At 43.3% G+C, this 27951-nt stretch overlaps 1 protein-coding gene across 4 annotated transcripts in view; it reads right to left on the bottom strand.

The window, feature by feature from the left end:
- The window catches only part of ARMC2 (armadillo repeat containing 2), a 271525-nt gene that overhangs the window by 186949 nt on the left and 56625 nt on the right, over nucleotides 1-27951 (bottom strand). For 3 of the 4 annotated variants that reach the window (XM_073627047.1, XM_073627048.1, XM_073627044.1), the window contains exon 3: nucleotides 20535-20769. In XM_073627047.1, coding sequence (XP_073483148.1) covers nucleotides 20535-20769 — 235 coding nt within the window. Of the gene's footprint in view, nucleotides 1-20534; nucleotides 20770-25936; nucleotides 26057-27951 lie in introns of those variants that run through there. The other variant, XM_073627046.1, reaches the window with a different exon arrangement.

Here is a 27951-nt window from a genome sequence, read left to right as displayed (position 1 = left end):
TGAGATGGCCGCTCCCCGCCCCTCCACAGCTCATCGCTCCAAGGAGCGTGGACGATAAGAGCAAGAGAGACACTGACTGACAGCGTCTCTCCCGTACACACGGGCTGAATGTTGGAAGACAAAGGCTGTTCAAAAAAAAAAAAAAAACACCCCACCGACAAACCCGTGTGTATGTCAGTCTGTCCGACAAAAGCTTGGCGTTCGGCCGGCTTCTGTCAGACATGCATGCTGGAAAACCAGCAGCCGACCACTATAGTGTGTACCCGGCTTTAATATATTTTATGTGTGGCCAAAGACAAATCCTCTTCTTCCAATGTGGCCTGGGAAGGTCAAAAAGGTTGGACAACCCTGCTTTACATTATATGTACGGTACATATACTGTGTTTTGGAGACAACACCACATTCCTTATTATTATTATTATTATACAGGATTTATATAGCGCCGACAGTTTATGCAGCGCTTTACAACATTAGGGCAGACAGTACAAGTACAATACAATTCAATACAGGAGGAATCAGAGGGCCCTGCTCGTTAGAGCTTACAATCTAGGAGGGAGGGTCAAGTTATACAAAAGGGTAATAGCTGTGGGGGGTGAGCTAATGGAGAATATAGTGCAGTTGTTAGATGGAGGCAGGATAGGCTTCTCTGAAGAGGAAAGTTTTCAGGGATCGCCTAAAAGTGGATAAATTTGGAGACAATCTGACAGATTGGGGTAAGGAATTCCAGAGGATGGGCAAGGCTCTTGGAGAAGTCCTGGAGGCGGATATGGGAGGAGGTGATGAGGGAGCTAGAGAGCAGGAGATCTTCGGAGGAACGGAGATGGCGATTAGGTTGGTATTTTGAGACTAGGTTAGTGATGTAGCTGGGGGCACAGTTGTGAATGGCTTTGTAACTTATTGTTAGTATTTTGAATTTAATTTGTTGGGCGAGTGGTAGCCAATGGAGGGATTGGCAGAGAGGGGTAGCGGACACTGAGCGGGAGTCTGGCAGCTGCATTCATGATGGACTGAAGGGGGGATAGTCTATTTAAAAGGTAAGCCAATGAGGAGTGAGTTGCAGTAGTCAAGGCGAGAGATAACCAGGGAGTGAATCAGGAGCTTTGTGGTTTCACTGGTTAGAAAGGGACGTAGTTTAGAGATGTTGCGGAGGTTGAGGCGGCAAGCTTTGGAAAGTGATTGGATGTGGGGCTGAAAGGAGGAGGAGTTTAGAATCTAGGATAACACCTAGCACCCTGACATGTGGGGACGGGTGGATGGTTTTGCCATTGCTCTTCACAGAGAAGTCAGGGGAAGAGGCACGTGGGGGATGAAATATTAAAAGCTCAGTTTTGGACAAGTTGAGTTTGAGGAAGTGGTGTGACATCCATACAGATATGTCGGATAGTAAGTTAGTGATGCGTGAGGAGACTGATGGAGTGAGTTGAGGGGTGGAGAGATAGATTTGTGTGTCATCATAGAATTTATATTGAAAGCCGTGAGAGGCTATCAGCTGACCCAGGGAAGAGGTGTAGATTGAAAATAAAAGAGGTCCAAGAACAGAACCTTGGGGGACCTCGACAGAGAAGGGAAGAGGAGTGGAGGAAGTAGAATTGTAAGTGACACTGAAGGTGCGTTGGGATAGGTAGGATGAGAGCCACTAAAGAGCACAGTCACGGAGACCGAGGGAGTAAAGTTTTTTTTTTGAGGAGGGGGTGGTCAACTGTGTCAAAAGGCAGCTGAAAGATCCATAAGTAGGAGTACAGAATAGTGTCCGTTGGTTTTTGCAGTTAGTAGGTCATTTCTGAGTTTTAAAAGAGCAGTTTCTGTGGAGTGTTGAGGGCGAAATCCAGATTGAAGCGGATCAAGAAGGTTGTTTTTAATGAGGTGGTCACTCAGTTGGTTGTAAACCAGGCGTTCAAGGAGTTTAGAGGAAAAGGGGAGCAAGGAGATAGGGCGTAGGTTGTTAAGATTGGTAGGGTCCAAGGACGGCTTTTTGAGTATGGGAGTGACCAGTGCATGTTTTAGAGCATCGGGGAAGATGCCAGAGGTGAGGGAGAGATTGAAGATGTGGGTTAGAAAGTGTAGGATGGGGTCAGAGGGTGACCGTAGCATTTGAGAGGGAATAGGGTCCAGAGGACAGGTGGTTAGGTGGGCAATAGAAAGGAGTTTAGCAACTTCGTCTGGAGTAGCATATTTCAATAGGGGGAGTGTCAGTTGTACCTGTTGACATGGGGTCTTAGCTGGGGGAGACACCTGTAGAGTGGAGATTTCATCACGGATTGTATCAATCTTGTTTTTGAAGTGATTAGCAATTTCCTGGGCAGTGAGTAAGTCAGCGGGGGAGGCGGTGGAGGACAAAGTAGAGAGTTGAAGGTAGAGAAGAGTTTACGGGGATTGGATGAGAAGGTGTTAATAAGAGTTGTAAAATAGGTTTGCTTGGCAGTGTGGAGGAAAGAATAGTATTTTTGGAGGGCAGATTTGTATTGGTTGAAGTCTTTGAGAGACTTAGTCTTGTGCCACAGACGCTCAAGAGCGCGACTACGTTTTTTGAGAATTTTAGTGTCATCTGTGTGCCAGGGTTGTAGGGGTCGAGGCCTGATTCTGCGTGTAGTGAGGGGAGTGAGCTTGTCCAGGGTGGAGGACAGAGATTTATTGTAGATGGACATGGCTTGGTTGGGGCAGGACAGGGGAGAGATTTTGTCAGAGGTGGTCAGTAGCAGAATAGAGGAGAGAGGAGTTGAAGTTGCGAACGTTTCTACGGGTGATGGTTAGGCAATTGGAAGGAAAGGTGGTGGAAGACAGGGGGAGAGAGAAACTAATAAGGTGGTGGTCAGAGAGAGGAAAAGAATTGTTTGAGAGGTTGCATGGAGTGCATAGGTAAGAGAATACAAGGTCAAGGGTGTTGCCATCAGAGTGAGTAGAAGCCTGTACCCATTGCTTCAGGTCAAATGAAGAGGTTAGACTAAGAAGTTTAGAAGTAGCAGGAGTGTTTGTATTAGCAGGGATGTTGAAATCACAGAGAAGGATTGTGGGAATATCCGAAGAGAGAAAGTAGGGTAGCCAGGCAGAAAACTCATCAAGGAAAGTCGATAATGGTCCAGGGGGCTGGTAGATCACAGCAATTCTTAGGGAAGTAGGAGAGAATAGACGTATACAGTGGGCTTCGAATGATGAGAGTGAAAAAGAGGGAGGAGGGTGAATAACCTGGAAGGTGCTCTGGGGGGGATAGGAGGAATCCCACTCCACCTCCCTTGCGTCCATTAGGCCTGGGGGAGTGAGTCCAGTGAAGGCCACCCTGGGAGAGGGAAGCAGGAGAAGAGGTGTCATATTTGTGGAGCCAGGTTTCTGTGAGAGCAAGTAGATTAAAGGAATTAGTGACAAAGAGGTCATGAACAGCAGTGAGTTTGTTGTAGACAGAACGGGCGTTCCAGAGGGCGCAGGAGAGAGGGAGGCTGGTGTTGGCAAGAAGAGGAATGGAGACTAAATTGTGACTACTGCCAGAGGGTGTAGGGTGATGGGTGTGTTGGGCACAGTTAAATAAGGGGGGCCCAGGGTTGTATACATTATATTATTATTACATTATGTATATATTATATACATTCAGACCTTTTTATTGTTTTGTACAAACATGAAATAAAGAATTTCCAAAAAGATCCTCATCTTTTTGTTCAAGCTCTGTGAACTGAGCCTACAGTCTGTACATAAAAGTGAGCTCAACTATGTTCCCTATATTATAGATCATCTTTATGGCACCACCCATTGTGTCCAGCATTTTAATTAGCTGATGAAAATAAGGTGCAATGTAAGAAAAGTAGGGGATGTTTATTCTCTAGGTATACTGTTGTATAGTGTTGAAATGTCCAGGCTGGCCAGCAGCCATCCTTTCTCAAGAATGGCTTTCGAACAGTGACAGAATACTGTTTGTACAGACACATTATTACCTAGCAGCCATCCTTTCTCAAGAATGGCTTTCGAACAGTGACAGAATACTGTTTGTACAGACACATTATTACCTACCAGTTTCAAAAAGATTATGAACAAACATTCCTACATCCTTAGAAGAAGTGATAGTTATTTCTGTATTAAAGTAAAGAAGCCACCACAAGCAAATATACGTATCAAAAACTTCAAGTACCTAGTAATTAGGGTCAAAAAGAGGCAGATATAATATAGGACCTAAGAAAGAAAGGAGTTGTTTTAAATGCTAAAGCAAGCAAAAAAAAAAAAAAAAAGGAAGAAGGGGGAACAGCAGCTAAATGTCCTTGGAAGTGTAAAAAAACAAAATGGGAAATGCTGCCAAGTGTAAATATACACCGATCATCCATAACATTATGACCACTGCATTATGACCACTGATAAGTAAAGTGAATAACATTGATTATCTCCTTACTATGGAACCTGAAAGTGAGGCGAATAAACAGTACTCAGCATAAATGAGTACACCCCTTTTCAAAAGATTTTAATCAAGATCTCCATGAACACAAAAACAATTTCCAAAATTTTGACAAAACTGGAGTTTTATAGAACATTTATTTAGCTCATTACATGAAAGTAAGATTAATAATATAACTTAGATTATAAAATCTTCAGTCTTACTCAAATTAGTTGATACAAAAATGAATACACAACAACATTTTCATCTATTATTTTGTATGACTGCCTTGATTTGTAAGGACAGCACCAACTCTTCTAGGCATGGGATGAATGAACAAGTTGGTGACATATTACAACATCAATCTTTTTCCATTCCTCAAGAACGACTTCTTTAAGAGCCTGGATGCTGGATGGAGAGTGATGCTCCCCATAGTTGTTCCCCGATTGGGTTCAGATCAAGAGACATACTTGGCCACTGATTCGCTTTCACCCTGTTCTTCAGAAATGCAACAGTGGCCTTGGATGCCTGTGTGTTTTGGATCATTATCATGTTGGAAAAGTGCACAACAACCAGGGGCACTAAGTGATGATAGCATCTACTCTTTCAATACAGAGCAGTACATTTGTGAATTCATGATACCATCAATGAAATGCAGCTCCCCGACACCAGCAGCACACATGCTGCCCCACAGAAGGACATTGCCACCACCATGTTACACTGTAGGCACCATGCATTTTTCTTTGTACTCCTCATCTTTGCAACGCCATACAGTTTTGAAGCCATCAGTTCCAAAAACATTTATCTTGGTCTCATCAATCCAGAGAACAGAGTCCCAGTAGTCTTCTTTTTCTGAATGAGCCCTGGCAATATCTAGGCAGGCTTTTTTGTGCATGGGCATTAGGAAAGGCTTCCTTCATGGACAACACCCATGCATGCCATTCCTCTGCAGCGTACGCCATATTGTGTCACGGGAAACAATCACCCCAGTTTGGCTTTCTACTTCTTTAGCTAACTGCAGTGAACTTGCATGGTGATTTTTTTAACCCTTCTCATCAGAAGACGCTCCTGTCGAGTTAACTTGGTGGACGGCCTGGACGTCTCTTTGTTAAATGTTTGTATCACCCAATGTATTCGAACGCGCAGCATCTCAAAGGCCTTTAAACTCAACAAGGGGAGTGAGCTCCCCACAAACCAACAAAATCGGAAGAGGAATGGATCCGCATGTGATTCGATTACAACACAACCCCTAAACGTTATCAACCTATCCTCATATTCCATCACAAAAGCAGAGACTCGCCTCTTATCAAAGGGTCTGAGCTTCTGCCCCCAGCAAAACTTTGATTTGTATGAATTAGTTACGAATCTGCATCTATTTGCCCGAAAATTACTGCTAAAGTGCCAATACGAGCAAACACCAAAATGAAATTGAAACAAGTGACTGGTCGAAATATACAAAGAGAGTTCAAGGCCCTACGGGACTTGAATTTATTATTTCAGGAAAGCAACTCGGACGATCCGACAGATCAATTAGATCTTGATAAATTATTCGAAGAGGTGACTAAATCCACCCTAAATCCAGTGACTCTTTAAAAAACCATCCACCAAATTTCCATCATTACAAACAAGTCCAAGTGTAGCTACCTTCATTAAACAGACACTTAAGGACATCGCTAAAATACCCTGCAGTGCCCATATTCCACAAAACTTATCGGCTGAAGAAAGTAAAGCATTGGAATCTTTACATACGGTGGCTTGCGAAAGTATTCGGCCCCCTTGAACTTTTCAACCTTTTGCCACATTTCAGGCTTCAAAACATAAAGATATAAAATGTTAATTTTTTGTGAGGAATCACCAACAAGTGGGACACAATTGTGAAGTGGAACGAAATCTATTGGATATTTTAAACTTTTTTAGCAATTAAAAAACTGAAAAGTGGTGCGTGCAAAATTATTCTGCCCCTTTACTTTCAGTGCAGCAAACTCACTCCAGAAGTTCAGCGAGGATCTCTGAATGATCCAATGTTGTCCTAAATGACTGATGGTGATAAATAGAATCCACCTGTGTGTAATCAAGTCTCTGTATAAATGCACCTGCTCTGTGATAGTCTCAGGGTTCTGTTGAAAGCGCAGAGAGCATCATGAAGACCAAGGAACACACCAGGCAGGTCCGTAATACTGTTGTGGAGAAGTTTAAAGCCGGATTTGGATACAAAAAGATTTCCCAAGCTTTAAACATCCCAAGGAGCACTGTGCAAGCGATCATTTTGAAATGGAAGGAGTATCAGACCACTGCAAATCTACCAAGACCTGGCTGTCCCTCTAAACTTTCAGCTCAGACAAGGAGAAGACTGATCAGAGATATGCAGCCAAGAGGCCCATGATCACTCTGGATGAACTGCAGAGAACTACAGCTGAGGTGGGAGAGTCTGTCCATAGGACAACAATCAGTCGTACACTGCACAAATCTGGCCTTTATGGAAGAGTGGCAAGAAGAAAGCCATTTCTCAAAGATATCCATAAAAAGTCTCGTCTAACGTTTGCCACAAGCCACCTGGGAGACACACCAAACCTGTGGAAGAAGGTGCTCTGGTCCGATGAAACCAAAATCGAACTTTTTGGCCACAATGCAAAACGATATGTTTGGCGTAAAAGCAACACAGCTCATCACACTCAACACACCATCCCCACTGTCAAACATGGTGGTGGCAGCATCATGGTTTGGGCCTGCTTTTCTTCAGCAGGGACAGGGAAGATGGTTAAAATTGAGGGGAAGATGGATGCAGCCAAATACAGGACCATTCTGGATGAAAACCTGTTGGAGTCTGCAAAAGACCTGAAACTGGGACGGAGATTTATCTTCCAACAAGACAATGATCCCAAACATACAGCAAAATCTACAAAGGAATGGTTCACAAATAAACGTATCCAGGTGTTAGAATGGCCAAGTCAAAGTCCAGACCTGAATCCAATCGAGAATCTGTGGAAAGAGCTGAAAACTGCTGTTCACAAACCCTCTCCATCCAACCTCACTGAGCTCGAGCTGTTTTGCAAGGAAGAATGGGCAAGAATTTCAGTTTCTCGATGTGCAAAACTGATAGAGACATACCCCAAGCGACTTGCAGCTGTAATCGTAGGTGGCTCTACAAAGTATTAAACGCAAGGGGGCCAAATAATTTTGCACGCCCCACTTTTAATTTCTTTATTAGTTAAAACAGTTTCAAAAATCCAAAAGATTTCGTTCCACTTCACAATTGTGTCCCACTTGTTGGTGATTCTTCACAAAAAATAAAAATTTTATATCTTTATGTTTGAAGCCTGAAATGTGGCAAAAGGTTGAAAAGTTCAAGGGGGCCGAATACTTTCGCAAGCCACTGTAACAATCATTCAATTATTATAAAGCCATCGGACAAAGGGGGCAATGTTGTCTAATGGACAACAAAATGTACAGAACAATGTGTCGTAACATCTTGAATAACAAAGAATAGCATAAGACCATCCATACTAGACACATTACAAAATCAAAATCAAACCTTCTACAATTTAATCGATCAGGCATACCGTGATGGCACAATTAATAAAGACTTATACGATTTCATTAAAGTGGATGTATACCCAAAATTTTTTTTTTTTTTTTTTTTATTATATCATACTGTAGAGTATAAGATTTGCTATCATTTGAGACCAGTCTTGCCACACAGAGTGAGTTAATACATCTCTGAGCAATCCCCTTTCATTGTTCAGTGAGACAATTCTTGACAAACCGAGAAAAACTTTGTCAAATCCTCCCCCTTGCTGTGAGTAACATGCGATTTACATATCCTGTGCACTAGCCTAAGACATGCATTATTTTTTAATTCCCACCCCCACTCCTTTCTTCAGCAGCTCTGCAAGGATTGGCTGTTCCACACCTCAGCATGATTTGGCATGCTGAAGTCATGTGGTTACTTTCCTGTCTTTTCACTGGATGTTAGAGATCATAGCAGAAGTTCAGTGTTAGAAATACACAGAGAAAATGAATATTGACAAGGGGAGTGTAGAGGTGGGCGGGGAGTCTACTGACATCACAACTCCACCCACCGAGCTCCAGACAACAGACCCACCCACAGAATATGCAGTTTTTCGGGTCTAATAACAGACAGAGGGGAGACATTTGACAGGTAAAGATACATGCAGGAGGCATGTATATCCTTATAGATAACCCCTATTGCAGTAGTTTAAAAAGGATGACATTGGGTTTACATCCACTTTAAAGACCAAACATCCCCGTACACCTACTTTTTACAGTCTCCCAAAAATCCACAAAAGTACCATTTAAATTACAGGGCGACCAACCATCTCAGGTAACGGTGGGATCTCTGAAAACCTAAGTAGGGTAACTGACTCGTACCTTCAGCAGCAGCATTACCTTCGTTCACGAAGGATACTATCCATTTTTGGCAAATGATAAACGAACTTAAACTTTCTGAAAACTCAATTTTGGTCACAATAGATGTCGAAGCCCTGTATTGTTCACTCCCACATGGGAAAGGACTTCAGGCCATTCACAAGGTACTACAACAAGGATCACGGTATGATAGGGCCTTGAATGATTTCATTCTGAAAGGTCTGTATCACATTCTAAATAACAACTACTTTTATTTTGACGGCTCCCACTACCTCCAGGTGCAGGGCGTAGCGATGGGGACATGTTGTGCCCCATCCTACACCAATCTGTACCTGGGGGAGTGGGAGCGGCCACTTTTCAGCGATGAGGATCTCGCCATGTACCTGAGCCACGTCACCATGTGGCTCAGGTACATTGATGATATCTTCGTCATCTGGGAACGGTCGGAGGAAATGCTGAATCAGTTTTTCAATCACACGAACATAAACTGGAACCTGAAATTCACTATGAATTTTGATGTCAGATCTGTAACATTTATAGACGTGAAAGTTGAGTGTGATATACAAGGGAACATAACCAGTACATTATATAGAAAAAACACAACGGGAAATACCATGTTGCATGCGGAAAGTTTCCACCCGACTCCCCTAAAGAATTCGATTCCATACGGACAGTATCTCCGGTTGAGGAGAAACTGTTCAAATGATACACTTTTCAAAATCGAAGCTGGAAGGCTTCAAAACCGACTACTAGATAGGAGGTTATAGCCGACGGTGCCTAAGAAAAGCATATAATCGAGCTATTGTACAGGCCAGGGAAGCCTTGCTGTTCAGACCACAAGCCAGAAAAAATAAGGAAGCAGACCCCTCACGTATCATCATACGATACTCACGACAACATCAGCAAATTCGCAATATTATTGCTAGACATTGGTCCATCCTCACAGACGACGATAAAGTCAAGTACTTTGTCTCCCCGGTCCCCTCTGCATCCTTAAAAGATAATTTGGTGAAAAGCGAATATCGCAAAACCAATAAGAAGCACTGCTCCACATACGGAACTTTTCCATGTGGATACTGTAGTCACGGTCAATGGATAAGAATAAATGCAGCGCTAAGTGACATATAACATGTAAAAGGGGATATATCACCCTACATACATAAGTGATGTGTGTACTTATCAAACAAGTGTATAGTGATATTTAAGAATCACGATAAATCTCATAAACCATAAATAATGTCCACGGGTGTAATGAAAAATCATTGACAGCAACACTGTGTTGTATATGGCGAGGAGGAAATCCAATATATGTTGCTACATCGGGTGGGTAATCCTCATACATTCAGACTCCATGTAGAAATGAAGGGGTAAATGCGCTTACCAGAAGGGGTGGACACTCTCACCATACGGCGGGGTGTCATACGAGCTTATGGATCCACTGATCCTAGGGGTGTTCACTGGAGACTTGCTGGGAGGTGCCGATGATGGATACCAGTGAGCGCATCCGGAACAGCCTCAGGAGCGGGATGGTCTGTGAATCTTCAGACGGATGGATGGATGGATGGATTCCCCTCTTGCAGTACACAGCTGACTAAAAGATGTAGCTCTCACTACGTCAGATAGAATCCATATGAGGAAAAAAAGGGAATCTCCACATGGTGCATGAACCAATAAAAGCAGGTTTATTCAAAACCATCAAAAACAGAGTGGATGCTTCGCAAACATCAGGTAAAATGTATAAAACAAGTGATCACAAGTCCAATGGAGAGATAGTTTGCGTGGTAATAGGGTAACAGCATTCAGCAACCCAATGCATCACGCCTCCCACGGCCCCTCCCTCTGAGGGATGGGCTGGAGTGATCCAAAACACCTGTTAGCAATTACCTCTTCACGCAGGAAATATAATTAGAGATGCTCCTTGCTGGAATCACTCAGTTGATCCGCAATGAGAGCATGACAACACACAAACTTGTGAGGTAAGGAGACATAACAATAGGCTGCAGGATTACAAACCTATTTTACAAAAACTTCCTCTTTTTTATCTATAGGACTTCTCTTCCATGTATAGGTCCTTTTTGTGATCAAATGGTATGAACCTTTTTGTTTGGAGGTTGCATATGTCCAACCTTTTTAATCAGGTAATAAGCTCTGTGGTATCTTTTCACAGCTTTGCAGTACCTCAACCATAGGCGTGCGCACAGGGTGTGCCAGGTGTGCCTGGGCACACCCTAATCACCCTGTGTGGTGAAGATTCCTGGGGTTTAGACCCCTGATAATTCACTAAAGCCTCCTAATGGGGCTCCTAAAAAGAATTGTAAAAAAATAAAAATAATAAAATTGTAAAAAATAGTAAAAAATAAATAAGTGCTGACATCGTCTCTGTCTCTGCTTACTGACACTGTCCACTGTTCTACAGACACCGTCAGTATATATACACATGTACATACATGCATATGTGTTTGAGCTTTGGGGTGCACACCCTAATGCAATAGGCTGTGCACACCTATGACCTCAACACTGTTTGATAGTTTTACAAAGTTTCCCATACTTCACCCATTTTTCAGCACTCTAAATTTTTAGGGTTCACTCCCATCTACCCTTCATCACTATCACCATTATTGTTTTCTTGGCCTTCTGATACTTTTGTTGGCCGGATATACTTACCAAGGTAATCATATATCCTTCACTAGCACATTATCCCTTCACTTTCAATGCACTTTTTTGCTTCTTACCTCTCAGGGATGTATGTACATGGTTCTTTTATAACCTAATTTGAGGAGTCACTACACAGGATTTTTTTGTTCACAGCGCATGCTTGCACTAATTTAAAAAAATTCTTCCCCTCGTTTTCTCACCCTGCACCCTCACCGTTATCACATTTTATATCTTTGCTAATATAAATATTGAGTAAAAAAATATTGATATTGATTATTCTGCCCTAAATGTAAATCTAGTCACAATACAAGGGGATACTTACCCCCTGTATATATACACCCCTTGAGGGTTCCCCTTCGGGGCATAGACGAAAACCAGATTAATAGAAAAGTATTGGTAGATTAATACTAACATCATTTAAGATAAATATTTGTTAAATAAATTAAAACACCTTGTATACCATCATGACACCGTATATGGACATTTTCTAATTTATACTATTAGACCCCCTTCACACCGAGGGCGTTTTGCAGGCGCTATAGCGTTAAAAATAGCGCCTGCAATCCGCCCTCAAACAGCTGCAGCATTGTCTCCAGTGTGAAAGCCCGAGGGCTTTCACACCGGAGCGCTGCGCTGGCAGGACGGGAAAAAAAGTCCTGCCAGCAGCTTCTTTCGAGCGGTGAGTTTACTGCTCCTCCACCGCTGCTCCCCATTGAAATCAACGGGGCAGCGCTGGGATACCACCGGCAAAACGCCGATATTGCGGCGCATTGCGGGCGGTTTTAACCCTTTCTCGGCCGCTAGCGGGGGGTAAGAGCGCCCCGCTAGCGGACGAAATGCGCCGCTAATCCGACGGTAAAACGCAGCTAAAAATAGCGCCGTTTTACCGCCGACGATATGGGCGGCCCGGTGTGAAAGGGCTCTTATGACCATTTCAGGTGTCCCTGTTCTCTATTTAAGATAAATATTTTTTAAATAAATATAAAAACACCTTGTATACCATCATGACACCGTATATGGACATTTTCTAATTTATACTATTATGACCACTTTCAGGTGTCCCTGTTCTCCATTTTCCTCCCGTTTGTAGGTCGGCCCTGCTTTCCCTTTGATCTGTGAGTAGGGACGGCGTTCTAGCGGAGTCCAGTATCATAAGTGGAAACCTTTTGTCTTTTGTTTGTTCTCTTTTTAAAAGAAATCTCCGGATAAACCAGTGCATGACATAGTGTTTTAAATAGTTACCCTCTATCTCCAGTTTCCTATAGAAGACATAATTTACAGTACTAATACTCTGATCCTTTCTCTCTGATGTAATTGTAGAGTTATTATGAACCCCCTGAGGAAGACCATGACCCAGTAAGGTTGAAATGCATTGGGGTTTTGTCTGTCATCGGATAGTATAACTTCAATCAATGTTATAAGGTGGCATCGCTGTATGCATAACCCTCATAATTTTCACACGTCATCAAATCTACTGTCTGATCTGTTACCTCAGTTTACTGTGTTATGCATTATGTAAACCGGAGCTCATGTTTTTAAACTTATGTCTTGTATAGTCTATGTCCAGAGCCTTTTTTCAAATAAAATTAATCATTTTTGAATACAAACTTTATTTGATTTATAATTGCTGCTTAAAAACCCCACGGGGAATTTCCATTTTTCTTTTCACACCCATGCAATGCCATTCCTCTGCGGTGTACGTCGTATTGTGTCACGGGAAACAATCACCCAAAGTTTGGCTTTCTACTTCTTTAGCTAACTGCAGTGAACTTGCATGGTGATTTTCTTCAACCCTTCTCATCAGAAGACGCTCCTGTCGAGTTAACTTGGTGGACAGCCTGGACGTCTCTTTGTTAAATGTTTATCACTTTTGCTATAGTATTCTGACTAATAAGTAAAGCTTTGCTGATCTTCTTGTAGCCTTCACCTTGATTGTGTAAAGAAATTATTTTCTTTCTCAGGCCTTGTGACATTTCTCTTCTATTTTTGAAAGCATGAAATAGGAAGGGGTTTTCTTTACACAACAGCCTTTTATATTCAACTGTCCTGTGGACGCCTGTTTAATGAATAATTAGACTCATCTGTAGTTGAACTCTTGTTAATTAGGATTTTGTTGACTAAAATTTAGGTTTGCTCCAGACTTTCATTGGGGTGTATTTATTTTTGCAACATGGTCTTGAATTAATTTGTTAGGAAAAATAATATTTTGCGTGTGCAAATGAACAATTTTTGGTTGCAATCAATGGCCCGCATTTTTGGGAGTATTTTGTAATATAGTGTCCCATAGAAAATGTTGATTCTGAAAGGAAAGTAAAGTTTTTCTGACAAATCTGTTGGGGTAAATGAGTACCATTTATGCTGAGCACTGGATTAGGTAGAAAGTGAACATGTTGTCCAAGAAGTTGATGTGTTGAAAGCAGAAAAAAAAAAAATGAACATTGCAGCTTGTTGTGTATGGGACTGCACAGCCACAGACCACTAAGGATATCCATGCTGACCTGTGGCCAGGTAAAAGTGCCTACAATGGGCACATGAACATCAGAAATAGAACACAAAGCAATGGAAGAAGGTGGCCTAGTCTGATAAATAAACTTTCCTTTTACATCATGTGGATGGTCAGGTGTGTGTGTGTGTGTTGCTTACCAGGGAAAGAGTTGCAGTATAGGAAGAAGGCAAGCAGGCGGAGGCAGTGCGATACTTTGGGCAATATTCTGCCGGCAAACCTTGGGTCCTGCCATTCATGTGCATGTTACTTTGACAAGTGATGATAGAACACAGTACCATCTAGTGCACGTGAAATATGTGACAATATCTTAAATATAAAAAAGGATAAAAATTGGATCAATCACATAAAGTGTCAATAAAAAAAAATTACAATGTGAATCTATTGTGACAAAATCCAAATGTGCTACTCTCCTTTGCAATACCTATTCACCTTCCGACACACTAGGCAAAAACAGTCTTTAGGATTTCTGGCATACACCTGCCAATCAAACTGGCTTCAAATTGGCTTCAAACTCTGATGGAGTCAGGCAGACTTTAGAAACCCTTTTGGGTATCCTTACTCCTCCACACAAAAACGGTCCTGTCACCATGGATGCTGGTTCCCAAAAAAGAAATAACCAATAGCTCGATATTGCTTGAAACAACTGGGCTATGTATGCTATATATAATGCACTCACATGTACCCAGATGGATCGGGCGTGTTGGTAACAGTCAGGCTCTCTGATTTACTCCTCCTTACAACCCTTCCGTGTATCGTACACACTAGGGTAACGTCACTGGCTCCTCCTCCCGACACGTTGCATCACAGGTCACGTGACTTTTTCAAGGGAATCATTGGGTCTTTGATAACGCCCTGTAGGTTGGCGAAACATGTCGACGTATTTCCGGTGGCACTGACGTCATTCCCTGCTCCTTGGAACGCACTTCCTGGTTTCTGGAACGCACGCCGTGAGCAGCGTCCGGATCCATCTAATCCCTTTATATGCCTGTTTTTATCAAATATTTTGTAAGTACCCATTTGTATATAGAATAAATCCCTTTTCAAACGGTACTTTTCACTATTAGTTCCATTTTTATATCCTTTTTTTGGTGCCTGGTGATTCTGCTGAGAAATTCCAACAAGAAATCCTTTGATCTGATGTGCACAACACCACTCCTGAGCTTCTCTGGATACCATCACATAAGCCTGAAGTGACCCCCAGACTGCAAAGCTGGGGGTCATCGCCATTCGGTGAGTGGGAACACATGTGGGGGTGGCATTTCTGCACCTGAAAAGTCCTGGAGCGTCTATGGTCCATTGCACTTCAAAAGTTTTTTTTTCTTGTTTTTTTTCCATTGCGGATCAGAACATTCAGCACATTTATTTGGACTTTATTTATATGTTTTTTGCTTTGTATATTCACATCTGAACTCATCTACACTTGGTCACACATGTTTAATAACATTTGCGAGCGTCACGTTTCCATAATTTTACATTTCTAGTGAGTAGCACTTTGTGTGTGGCAGCTGCTTTTGTTTTCTTTTTCACCGTTTGTTCACCATTCAGCGCGAGTTTAAATTTTGTATTATTCATGCCCATTTTTTGGCGATGCGCCCCACATTCTTCCTTTTTTGCTATGTCACGCCTACAAACGCATGCCCCGCCCCCTAATTATAAGACTCCACCTACAGCCAAAAAAGTGTCCCTATGAATTTTTTTTTTACAATGTTGGTAACTATGATTGGGATGTACAGGTGTCCTGTGCATCCCTGTGAAGGCAGTCCCATTCATGTCAACTGGGATGCAGTGGCTGCAAGGACACTTCTACACAATCTGACAGGTGGGTGCAAGTGCACAGACCAAAACAAACAATGTGAGTTCAGGGACATGCACCCAAACGGATGTCAAATTGAGAGTGTTGGCTGTGTCCATTCAGCAGCTGCATCCCAACTGTCATGACTAGAACTGCCTGCATGTGAATGCACGGAACACCTGTACATCCCCGTGCAGGTAAACATGGCCCTCACATGAGTGAACACTGTAGTATGCCCTGTGTGAACAAGGCCTCACTAAGTTTCTTCATTTATTTTTATAATGTTATTTTTAATATATTTTATTTTTTTCCAGTGAAACATCAGGGGTCTAAAAAGATTTTTTGAGACAGAGAAAGGGTCTGAGGACATAGAGCCCCATTTCTTTTCTGTGCAGCCTCAGCTGCACTGCAGCTAAATGAATAGATGCTCTGTACAGAGACTCCTATTCATTCACAAACTGAAGCATAGTAAACTTAGTTTACTATGCTCCAGTGATAAATGGACACAGGGGTGATCAGTACTGATTGCTCCTGTGTCCATTTAGGAAGGGGCTACTAAACATGAACACTGCACAGATCATCGATCTCATCCCAGCAGCAGCTGCAGGGATGGGGAGGAGGGGAAACCGGCCAGCAGTGCTGCATAAAGGGGCACCAGGGAATCCCTGAGGCGGTCGAGCAGTGGGGGAGGGGGGGGGGGGGACTGTTTTTACACTTAAATCCCACTGTAGCTTCCCTGCAGCTCCACTCCCACTGCTACTTCTCATCGCACTGAGCGGGCAGACACAGGGCACAGCGTGCTGCGCCGAGCTCACAGAATGGAGAGGCGAGGGAGGCGCAGCGTACCGAATGACTGATTGGGGGTAGGCTTCGCTGAGTGGATAAAAATTCTCACCTCTGGAGCTTCTCCAGCTGTGTTCAACGCTTTTTTCCCTGCAAATCCCTGAGTGTATCATCATCCTGGTGATCACCCCAGTCTTTTCTCTACCAGGAGCCTCACGGTGGTCAAATTCATGGCTGTGTGAGCTGCGCAGCCTTTACTTTGACAGGCTGTCACTCAAACTAGCCCACCGAGCCATTGGCCCACCTGAAAACTCCCAGTTTTCCCGATGGCCAGTACATGCCTGATTAAGTCCTCCCAATATATTGTTATGGTGGGTGAGCATAATGTTATTGCTGATTGGTGTATATTGCAAGTTTGAAATAGATGTTGAACATGGGTGAAGAGCAAGGGAAGTCAAATGCAACTATGATTTCTTCTGACAAGTCAACGCTTAAATGTTTGATTTTCATATTTTCACATTTGTCACTAAACTTACAAAATTAGTTTGACACCAATATGTTTATCTGAGTAAAGGAAAATGAAATCATGCTTTTACACAGTTAACAGTTCTAAAAAATAAATACTACTGCGCTCCTTTCATTCAAGTTCACCAGAAGGTGAGCCAATCGCAGACAGCGTAATATGTCCTCATGTACTGAATTGTAAAACTGACTGATTTTTCCTGAAAGCAAAACCTTTTCTAGATAGTAACAGCTTATTCCTCTGGGAGGTTCAGCTGAGATAGCACCTAGGAGTCTCGGCAATTAACAGGCTTGTGGTGCCATCATTCAAAGAAAAAAAATAGCACATGGAAATGGAGATAAATCCCCACACGATAAAACAAATATATATATATACACATACATACATTTATTTAATTTGAACTGTAATGGCAAGTGACAAGACAGGTTTCACATTAGAATGCCTGGGTCACATGTGATGTTTTCAGACAGTATACCGATTGAAAAAAAAATAGGGCTTGTGAAACATGTGAAAGGGTAGCAGAGCAGATGTCATCTCACCAATTATGTACAACATATTGGTGCATGCCACTTTGGTAGCACTACCTGAATATTCCAAACTCAAATTAAAATGGAAAGGTAAACCTTTCTTTTAACAGAGCAGAAACAGGCTAATGTGAGCTCTTAGGCCCTTTACAACCAAGCATCAAAGTGGGAAAATTAATGCACATTCCTAATGCTCACTGAGCACTCCCAAAGCAGAAAAAATGGCCAATTTATCACAGAGTAGCTACTACTATCTTTACATCCTGACTTGAAAATCTCCCATGCACTGAAGGGCATGTGCAGTAACTCCTTATAAACTTATATGGGACCACATCCCGAGGCCAGAGTTTAGGAGATAGTCCCACAGAAGCTTTTGTGAATCTACTGTGCAGACGTGTCCATAATTTTTTTTGGGATGTGGACGCTTGATCAAGGCAAGTATACACCTGGGGGCAAGGCGTTGCAAAAACCACCTTACCACGGGACACAGCAAGGGACACAGGCATCTTCACTGCTGGAAGTGTCAAAATACTGAAAAGTCAAGGGCCAGACAGCTGCCAAGGGCCTTACCTCTCCAGCAGCTGTTCGTTACCTACTGTAGTGGGGGGGGGGGGGGGGGGGGGTAGTGTGGTGTGTGACCCAGCACATCACACATAGCTCTCCTTTTTTTGTAAAAGCTTTATTTAACTAATGGGTGTTCAATCTGTGGCCTTCCAGCATGCCCCTGCCTTTGGGAGTCATACTTGTAACTGTCAGCGGCTTGCAATGCCTCATGGGACTTTTAGCTTTGCAACAGCTGGAGGGCCACAGGTTGAGTACCCATGATTTAAAGTGTACAAAAGTACACTTCATTCGTGTCGCTGTACAGCAGCATGATGCACTGTGCTGTTGTACGGTGCCATGTGACTCTCTAAAGTGTGCTCCAATAAAATGCAGCATGTCTGCATTTTATCTCAGAACACTGCAGAGAAGCTCTGTACTGAATTGCGGTGTAAATGGGCATTTTACAATGCAGTAAAACCGCGGTCATCACACTATGTGTAAATTCACCCTCAGTATAGCCAAAGCTTTTTTGGCTATATTCCTTTCTCCTGTGGGTCACAGCTGTGACCCAGTTTCAGCCGACAGCAGGGGTCACAGAGCTGGTCCAGGCTCTGAAAAGATCCTGAAATCATGGTCAGGATCCGCCCAGAAGCCTGGACCGGCAGCTTCCTCAACAGCCCAGTGCTTCAATGAGCGCTGGAGGGGCATAGCAGAGAGTGGTTGACTGACAGTCACCAGCTCTCTGCAGGCTCAGGACAGAGAGCAGACCGATCAGTGGGGTTTGATCGCTCAGTTCTGAGTCTTAGAGGCAGTGGGGGGCAGCTGCGGATGAGATTGGTGATAAAGCCATCTAGGAATGATTTTTTTTTTATTCCCATACTTTCATTTAATAGAAGCTGGATAGCTGGGAATAAAGCAAAAGTAAGCAAACATGGGCCTTGAAGAGATGCAGAGGACTTTTTATCTACATGATTAACCGCTTCAACATTAGGCACTTTCACCCCCTTCCTGCCCAGACCAATTTTCAGCTTTCAGTGCTGTCGCACTTTGAATGACAATTGCGCGGTCATGCAACGCTGCACCCAAATTAATACTTTATCATTTTTTGAGTAAAATAAAAATAATAATTTTTTCTCCTTAATCGATGTGCACTGATGGGCACCGATGAGACGGCACCAATATGCAGCACTGATAGGTACTGAAAGGCAGCACTGATTGGCATAACTGCTGGGCACTGGCTGTCATCACTGCTGGGGCTGCACTGATCATCAGTACTCCGATTATCTGTGCAGGTCTCCCCTGTGAGAAAACGCAGCTGATCGGTTCTCCTCTCCTCACACTCTGTCAGTTTAAGGAGAGGAAAGACGATAACCAGCATCTCCTTGTTTACATGTAATCAGCTGTGATTGGACACGACTGATCACATGGGTAAAGAGCCACGTCATCGGCTCTTTACCGAGATCGGGATGTGTTGTGTCCCAGGGACACAGCGTGCCGCCGATCGCCGGAGAGTAGGACGATGTCATGACGTCATCCCAGAACAAGGGGGCCAGCCCGCTGGCATCATTTGTCTATATGGCAGGAGGTGGTTAAGCAAATGACAGGGTATCCTTAAAATCATTTGGGATGTGATTTTTACATGTTTGCTGTCACCCATTTTTTTTGTTATTGTATTAAATGTAGAGATAAGATAACTTCCACGGAGTGAGTGCACCGTTTTTAATTTAGGCAGAGAAAGTGTAGGAAGTAACCTCCACCGCCTCTAATGACTAGTAAACATATTTCTACATTTTATAGAAAAAATTATTTTTTTGTGCTTGACGTAGACACTTCCTATTGGCTGTTCAGCAGTGGGGTCCTCTCAGGATCCAGAAGAGGAGCGATGTCCGCGGAGGGGATTATAAGGGACCAGTGTACTCACTGTAAACCTAAACCAACTTTAGGGTCTCAGCTCCGGCATCTATGTCCTCTATTCAGTGTATTCCACTGAGGGTACAGGTCAGGCTAAGAGTCTGCCCTGACTCCATGTAATCAACAGAACAAGGAGAGACAAATCTCAGCCAATGCGCACCATACAAGTCCAGCGTGTAATAGGTGACAACAGCCTCAGCTTAACTCCATCCAGGCCACGCTCCCAACAGGTTTCGTCCCATCTAGGCGTGGCCTGGATGGAGTTAAGTGGAGGCTGTTACCACCTATTACACACTGGCCATGTATGGTGTGCGGTGGCTGAGATTTTTCTCTCATTGACCAGTGGACTCATTTCATTGCTGGATTAACGCGCCCCCCCCGCACCCTAAAACAGCAGCAACAAGGAACCTGTATGGAAGGTGCGTAGATAGTTCTTCACCAGATAAGGTTGCTTCCACACTGTCAGGCAAGTCCTATGGCTTCAGAAGTTTCTGGATCAGCAATGACCATAATAATCACATAAAAAGGGAAGTTCTGCTTTTCATTTTCACAACACCTACCTAAATGCAGAAGGAGGTCTGCTGTCTGGTGTCCTTTGTGAAAGTGGTCCAAAGAGTTTCCTCTGGTCCTCTCTGGGTGTAAAAGGCCTTTGTGTTCTTAGTGTCCTCAAAGAATTCCTGGCTTCATTTATTATTTCAGCACTTGTTTTTTGCACTGAAGCAGGAGGTTTGTAAAAAGGGTCTGTTTTTCGATCACGTGATGAATTCATGGTCTTCTTGCTAGAACTGGAATTACCTGAAAGTTAAAGACAGGCCTGGATCAATCTAATCTTACCTAGAACTAGCACCAGTACTAAGCAACATGCATAGGACTACATAGGTAGCTGAAAATATATAGCGTGGTATTAAACCCAAAAACAAAAAATTAAAAATTGCAGCTTGCCAATTCAAACACTGCATTTACACCTGAGCAGAATGATTTTCAGTTTTCAGACATTTTTGAGTATTTTAGAAGCAAATGTTCACATGTGTATTCAAACTTCAGGCATTTTTGTTTTAGCCAATGGAAAACCACTATGGGGAGGAGACAGTTCTTAAAGTGATACTAAAGTTACTATTTTGTGTTTAAAAATAATACACTTGTTATATTTACCTGCTCTCTGCAGTTGTTTTGCACAGAACAGCCCAGATCCTCCTTTTGGGTCCCTCTTTGGCGCTCCTGGCCCCTCCCTCCTGTTGAGTGCTCCCATAGCAAGCAGCTTGCTATGGGGGCACCCGAGCCGCAGCTCCACGTGTCCATTCCGACTCTAGCTGCGGCTAGCTTGCTCACTGACTTTGATTGACAGCACCTGGAACCAATTGCACACCACTGCTGTCTCAGCCAATCAGGAAGAAGAGTCCAGAGCAGCCGAGTCTCTCCTGCAACATCGCTGAATAGAGCTGTTGCACACAGAAAGTTTTTTATTAATGCACAGAATGTATTAAATATACAAAAAAAAAAAAAACCTTCAGCCTTTTCAACCACTTTAATCCCTTCGCACCGAGCACATGCAAATATGTAGCCTCTCGGCAGGTGCGTATTTGCGTGCAGTAGTGCAGATAGAGCTGTGTCAAGACCATGCACTCTGCGTGCTCGCGGCAGCTAACGGAAAGCTCCTGTTCGCTGCTTGCGATCGGCAGCTTTCCACCATGACAGCCAATTACATGACCATAAGCCCCCCCCCCCCCCCAGCATTCTAAACTCCTTAAAGGGCTGGCAGGCACCGGCTCTAAGGGGTTAAAGCATTTGTTAACCCAAAAAAAAAAAAAATAAAAAAAAAAAAGGATCATGCTCCTTTAAAGCATGTTATATGACACAGTGCTTGTCCTGTCTCATTTGGCCCCCAGTAACACCTAAAAGACCGAGCTGGTCCTGCCAGTTTCTCTTCACCCCTCTGTAAACTGACCACGGTGTATCATGGCTGCTGAGACCAGACACCGTGGTCAGTTTACGTGCCTCTATCATCAGCAGCCTGCTATCTGCTCTCCTCCTCCCTCCCCTCTCCTCTCTTCTCCCCTCTCTGTCTGTGTGTGACCCCCTCCTGCTGCTCTCATAACACTAACCTGTATACACCATTAGCATACACCATTAGCACTGCCTCCTACTGCAGTGTCCCCCTATGTAAATGATTTATAAATACTGTAAATACCTCATTTAAGAGCCGAGATTGAGATCACATAACCAGCCAGCTCTCTCCTCCTCCTTCCCTCCAGACTAACATCAGCAGGGAATTCTCAGCCCCGCCCATTGCATCTCTCAGAGGAGAAAAGGAGAAAGCTGGCCGGTCATATGATTGCAATCTCGGCAGTGAAATTAGGTATTTGCAGCATTTATAAATCACACACAGAGGGGAATACTACAGTAGGAGGCAGTGCTGATGGTGTATACAGGTTAGAGTGGCTTAACAACCACTTTAAGCCTAGTAGACACAGGCCGAATGTCGGCCGGTTTAACAGAAACTGGCCGACATTCGGCCCACGTGTACTGAAGTCGGACCAGCTTCTGTCGAAGGGGCATGACTGAAAAAGGTCTTCTGATCAGCTCACAATCAGTGCTTTCAGCCAATGGCTGAGAGCGCTGACCAGAGTGTTCTGGCGGGGGGGGGGGCTGTCCCCGTCAGAACACAATAGCACAGCAGGGGAGATTGCTGTACTAACGTTGAATAGTTAGTACAGCGGCTCCTCCTGAGCTGTCAGGGTTTTTTTCCCCATTTAGCCCTGCTGGGTTGAGCAAAAAAAGTAAAAAGTGTGTACTTAGCTGTATGGGACTGAGTGCCAGTGTACATGAGCCCTAAGCCAAATTGCCTTGTCCACAACCCAGATAGCAAGGATAACTTGCCAAAAATTTGTGGCAGTGTTGAATTTTAAGTCTTAACTTGCTGCACATTTTCATTGGCAAGTTGTACACTTGCAGAGCACTTGAAGCAAAAGTTCTAGCTGACACTTTTCCATTTTGTATCAAGTTTGTGTGGCAAGCCTCTAAGAGCAAAGTTGCAGTGGTGAGTATACAGCAAGAGCTCCGCAAGTCTACAGCATGAACATTCAGTCACAGTGACCCCTGTGGTGGGATGACTATTGCACAACATAACTAAACCAGAATTTGCAGCAGACTTGCAGAATGTTTGCAAAGAAAGTTTATCTGGAGTCATGCAATGTAGACTTGCTGCAATTGTGCAACAAACTTGTGAAGCCTGGCAAGTCTAGCAAAAGCTTAGCAAGTCAATATGAAACTTGCAGAACAATTGCTTGCCATCTGGGATGTTGGAGCTGCCCAATAGGGCTAATGTCCAGCTCTATCCAATGCTGCTATCCACACGTTGACCCATTGCGGTGCCATTTATTTTTATATGCTGCAATGCGCCAGAATGCAAAAATATTGTAACATCCAATGATTAGCCACTTGCTGACCAGCCTCTGCAGTTGTACTGCGGCAGGTTGGCTCGGCTGCACGAATCGCCGCCATCGTACACATCGATCTGTGGGCGCGTGCCCATTCGCTAGCGGGGGAGCCAACCAGTGGGTCCGGTGGACTCCATGTCCGTCGGCCACCCGCGATCGCTCCAAAGAGAGGCAGAACGGGGACCTGCCAGTGTAAACAAACACATCCCCATTCTGTCAGGGGAGTAGAGTGAGATTGTCTGTTCCTAGCGATTAGTGACTCCAGTCAGCCCAGCCCCCATACCTCCCAGGCAACACATTTAACCCCCTGATCCCCACTAGAGTTAACCCCTTACCTGCCAGTGCCATTTATACAGTATGCATAAAAAACCTATAAACCATGCGCTTACTCCAAAAAAGTCATAGATGTAAGCAGCTAACACAACAAATAGAAAATTTGTAATAAATCATATATAACCAAGTGTAGCGCTAAAAAATGAGAAAGAAAATATTGCTATACCACATATAATAGCAAAATGAATTGTGAAAAGATAGTGTTTTGTATACTTTGTGAACATTCATACATATAGAACACTTATGTTATAAAGCCTTAGGGTCACCAAAAGTGATAACAGGATGTAAAAATGGCAATAAAGTCCAAAACTGAATGTGCAGATACGGTGAACATAAATTTCGCAATGGTGATAAATTCCAAAACATATACTCGTGAGAGATTTCTGTATGTAATCCAACATGTGCTGACAGACCCTTGTGCGAAACCGCCACCTAGGATGACTGGAGGCTTACCAGAAAGTTGGGACCCACCTAGCATACGCTATATGGGTCAAACAGGCTTGGATTGCTCACTGGCAATGAAGGTAGGGAACCAAGGGCTGGTGAATGGTGAAGTTGTAACGTTGCTATCCCAAAGAGGTCTTCTTCATATGGAAGCTCGGACACCAACGGACATTACCCACATGTAATGAAGAAGGGGCTCATAGCGTAATTCCGTAAACCATAAAAAATTTATTAAAAGGAAAAACACTTACATTTCAGAATAAAAAGCGCTTGCAAGTAAAATTGCGGCAGTGGAGTCCTCCCGACGCGTTTCGTCATACAGACTTCCCCAGACTGTTTGACCCATATAGCGTATGCTAGGTGGGTCCCAACTTTCTGGTAAGCCTCCAGTCATCCTAGGTGGCGGTTTCGCACAAGGGTCTGTCAGCACATGTTGGATTACATACAGAAATCTCTCACGAGTATATGTTTTGGAATTTATCACCATTGCGAAATTTATGTTCACCGTATCTGCACATTCAGTTTTGGACTTTATTGCCATTTTTACATCCTGTTATCACTTTTGGTGACCCTAAGGCTTTATAACATAAGTGTTCTATATGTATGAATGTTCACAAAGTATACAAAACACTATCTTTTCACAATTCATTTTGCTATTATATGTGGTATAGCAATATTTTCTCTCTCATTTTTTAGCGCTACACTTGGTTATATACCATTTATACAGTAATCAGTTCATTTTTATAGGACGGATCGCTGTATAAATGTCACTGGTCCCAAAAAAAGTGTCCGATCTGTCTGCTGCAATGTCGCAGTCCTGCAAAAAAAAAAAAAATATATATCACAGATCACTGCCATTACTAGTAAGAAAAAAATATATTTGTATTATTATTATTATATTATTATTATAAAAATGCCATAAATGTATCCCCTATTTTGTAGTCGCGATAACTTTTGCGCAAACCAATCAATATACGTTAATTGGTTTTTTTTTTGGTTTTTTTTACCAAAATTATGTAGCAGAATACATATTGGCCTAAACTGAGGAAGAAATTTGTTCTTCTTACATTTTGTGGGGGATATTTATTATAGCAAAAAGTAAAAAAATCATTTTTATGTCAAAGTTATCGCTCTTTTTTTGTTTATAGCACAAAAGAATAAAAACCAGAGGTGATCAAAATACCACCAAAAGAAAGCTTTATTTGTGGGGGGAATAAAAAAAAAAAATGGGAGGTCAATTTTGTTTGTGTACATCGCACGACCGCGCAATTGTCAGTTAAAGCGACGCAGTGCCATATCTCAAAAATGGCCTGGTCATTAAGGGGGCAAATCCTTCCGGAGCCGAAGTGGTTAGGATGTTTTGGTGTGTCACAGGCCTTTTGATTGCAGCGGTCAGCCGTAATCTAACAAACATGCAATACCACACTGCACAAATGTAAAGGAGCCCAAATGTTTCCACTTGTTACTTGCAGGATGAAAAAAGTCATTTTATTGGTGCACCTGAGTGAAAGAGAAGCACACGAGAGCCCAGGGAAACACTGCACAATGCTAATACAGGAGGAGGTTTGCACAGCAACAGTAACATGAGTGGAGCTGAGCGGCGTGAGCGGTCACCATGGTAACGCCTGCCCACCTCTCACTAGATCCCACGTGTTTCAGCGAGCACTGCTCTGCTTATTACTGCACTCTCCCTGTGTGTACAGTGGGACCACAGGGACCGACTCACCCATACCTCCACACTAACTCACCAGTGCCGGTCACATTCACGTTCCTCGGTGTGCCTAAGAACACCGACACCGAACAGCCCTCCTCGTCAGAGCCCGGCCTCTGTGAGCATGCGCAGTGCTTGGGGCGGGTCCGGTGGTGTTTCTGCTGTTACCTATGTGACTGGGATCTAATAATGGGACTAGTGTTACCTAAAGGCGTGACTGAGGCATGAAACCTGAAGCTACCCAAACACAAAGCCGAATTTGTATGTTTGCTTGATTTAAAAATGTGTCTGACAGGCAAATAGCATTCTTGGTTTGTATCTGCCAGGATACAAAGGGGAAATACGTCATTTATAGGGTATATATATCAATTCTATAACACAAGTCATGTGTTGTTGCAGCAGCTGCACCAAATCACCTTATGGGCTCATTCGCATGGGCAGAAAAAATGCTCCTCGTTCACATTGCGGTTTTGAAATTGTGCGACTTCCATCTGAAATCACTCGATCTCAAAGCTGCGTGTCACTTCAGGCGCAACGTGGAGGACATCTGTGCGGCTTCATGCACAGATGTCTATGCAAGTCGCACCCTAAATCACCAAAAGTCGTGCAGGAACTACTTTTAAAAAAATCGTTGTGACGCCGCAAAGTTGGCGTTGCACCGATTTGAACAGTACGATTGCTGGTGTTCCGTCAAAATAGCCAATTCATCAAGATCTCCAATTATGTCACTTCCGGTTACTGTAAACCGTCAGTAATGGGAGATTTTGACGACTTGCTGTTTTGACACAATACCAGCAACCGTATAACTCCGGTACATGGCATTATGAGCGGATATTGTTAGTTCGCTCTGATATTAAACAACAATATGGCCGCCTCCGTGGCGGCAACAACTTTTTCCTTGTTCGTAACTTGCTCAAAACAACAAAGTCTTTGTGTACCGGAGTGTTCACGCTTGCCAGTGTTGTGTCAAAACGGCAAGTCATTGAAATCTCCAGTTAATTATGTTTTACAGTAAGGATGACCTCAGGCGTGTTCGCAACCCAACGTGCTCACGCCCGCCAGGAAGTTGACACTCTGCAGCGCTAATCACAGGCAGTGAGATATTTTCCGATCCGCGGCTACACAGATTGGGAAATGTCTCACTACCTGTAATTAGCGCTGCAGAGTGTTGATCTATCGCAAAAAATCACAATAAAATGCATTTTTTTTTTGGTTGTAACATGACAAAATGTGGAAAATTTCATGGGGTATGAATACTTTTTCAACGCAATATATTAAGCTTATGATCTACCAAAACCTCCAGATCCTTCTGCACTATGGACCTCCCCACATAACCAGGAAGGAATCATATGGCCCCTATGATAGGCTCATAGTGATCTTCAACCAGGACATAACCAGGAAGGGATCACATGGCCCCTTTGGTTACAGCATTTGTTCACACCTGGCCAAAACTTTTGCACAGTACTGTAGAGGGAACATTATATATACAGGTATGATGGGAAGGGGGGTAACACTTACCAGGTGAGGCAGTCATCTTGTGAGATTGCGTTGGATGGGAATCAAACCCGGGTCAACTGCTTGGAAAGCAGCTATGCTCACCACTGCACCACCAACGCGAGGTAGAATCTCTTTGAAGTGTTGGAGGAAACCGGAGTACCCGGAGGAAACCAATCCAAATACAGGGAGAACATGCAAACTCCATGCAGATAGTGTCCTGGTCAGGATTTGAACCATGGACCCCAGTGCTAAAAGGCTAACCACTAAGCCTCTGTGCTGCCCATATGCGGCCTCTGGTCTCTAAAGCCTGCCCCCGCTGAGTGGGGCAGATCAGTTATGTCCACTCACAGCGCCTTCAGAAGAAATCCAAGCTTATCCTAAATTACAATATATATAGTTGTGCTCATGAGTTTACATACCCTGGCAAATGTATGATTTCTTGGCCATTTTTCAGCACATATGAATGATAATACAAAAACTTTTCTTTCACTCATGGTTAGTGTTTGGCTGAAGCCATTTATTATCAATCAACTGTGTCTACTCTTTTTAAATCAT

The sequence above is a fragment of the Aquarana catesbeiana genome, linkage group LG04, assembly GCF_042186555.1.
Source record: "Aquarana catesbeiana isolate 2022-GZ linkage group LG04, ASM4218655v1, whole genome shotgun sequence".
NCBI lineage: Eukaryota > Metazoa > Chordata > Amphibia > Anura > Ranidae > Aquarana > Aquarana catesbeiana.
This window is presented reverse-complemented; position numbering and strand designations above follow the sequence as displayed.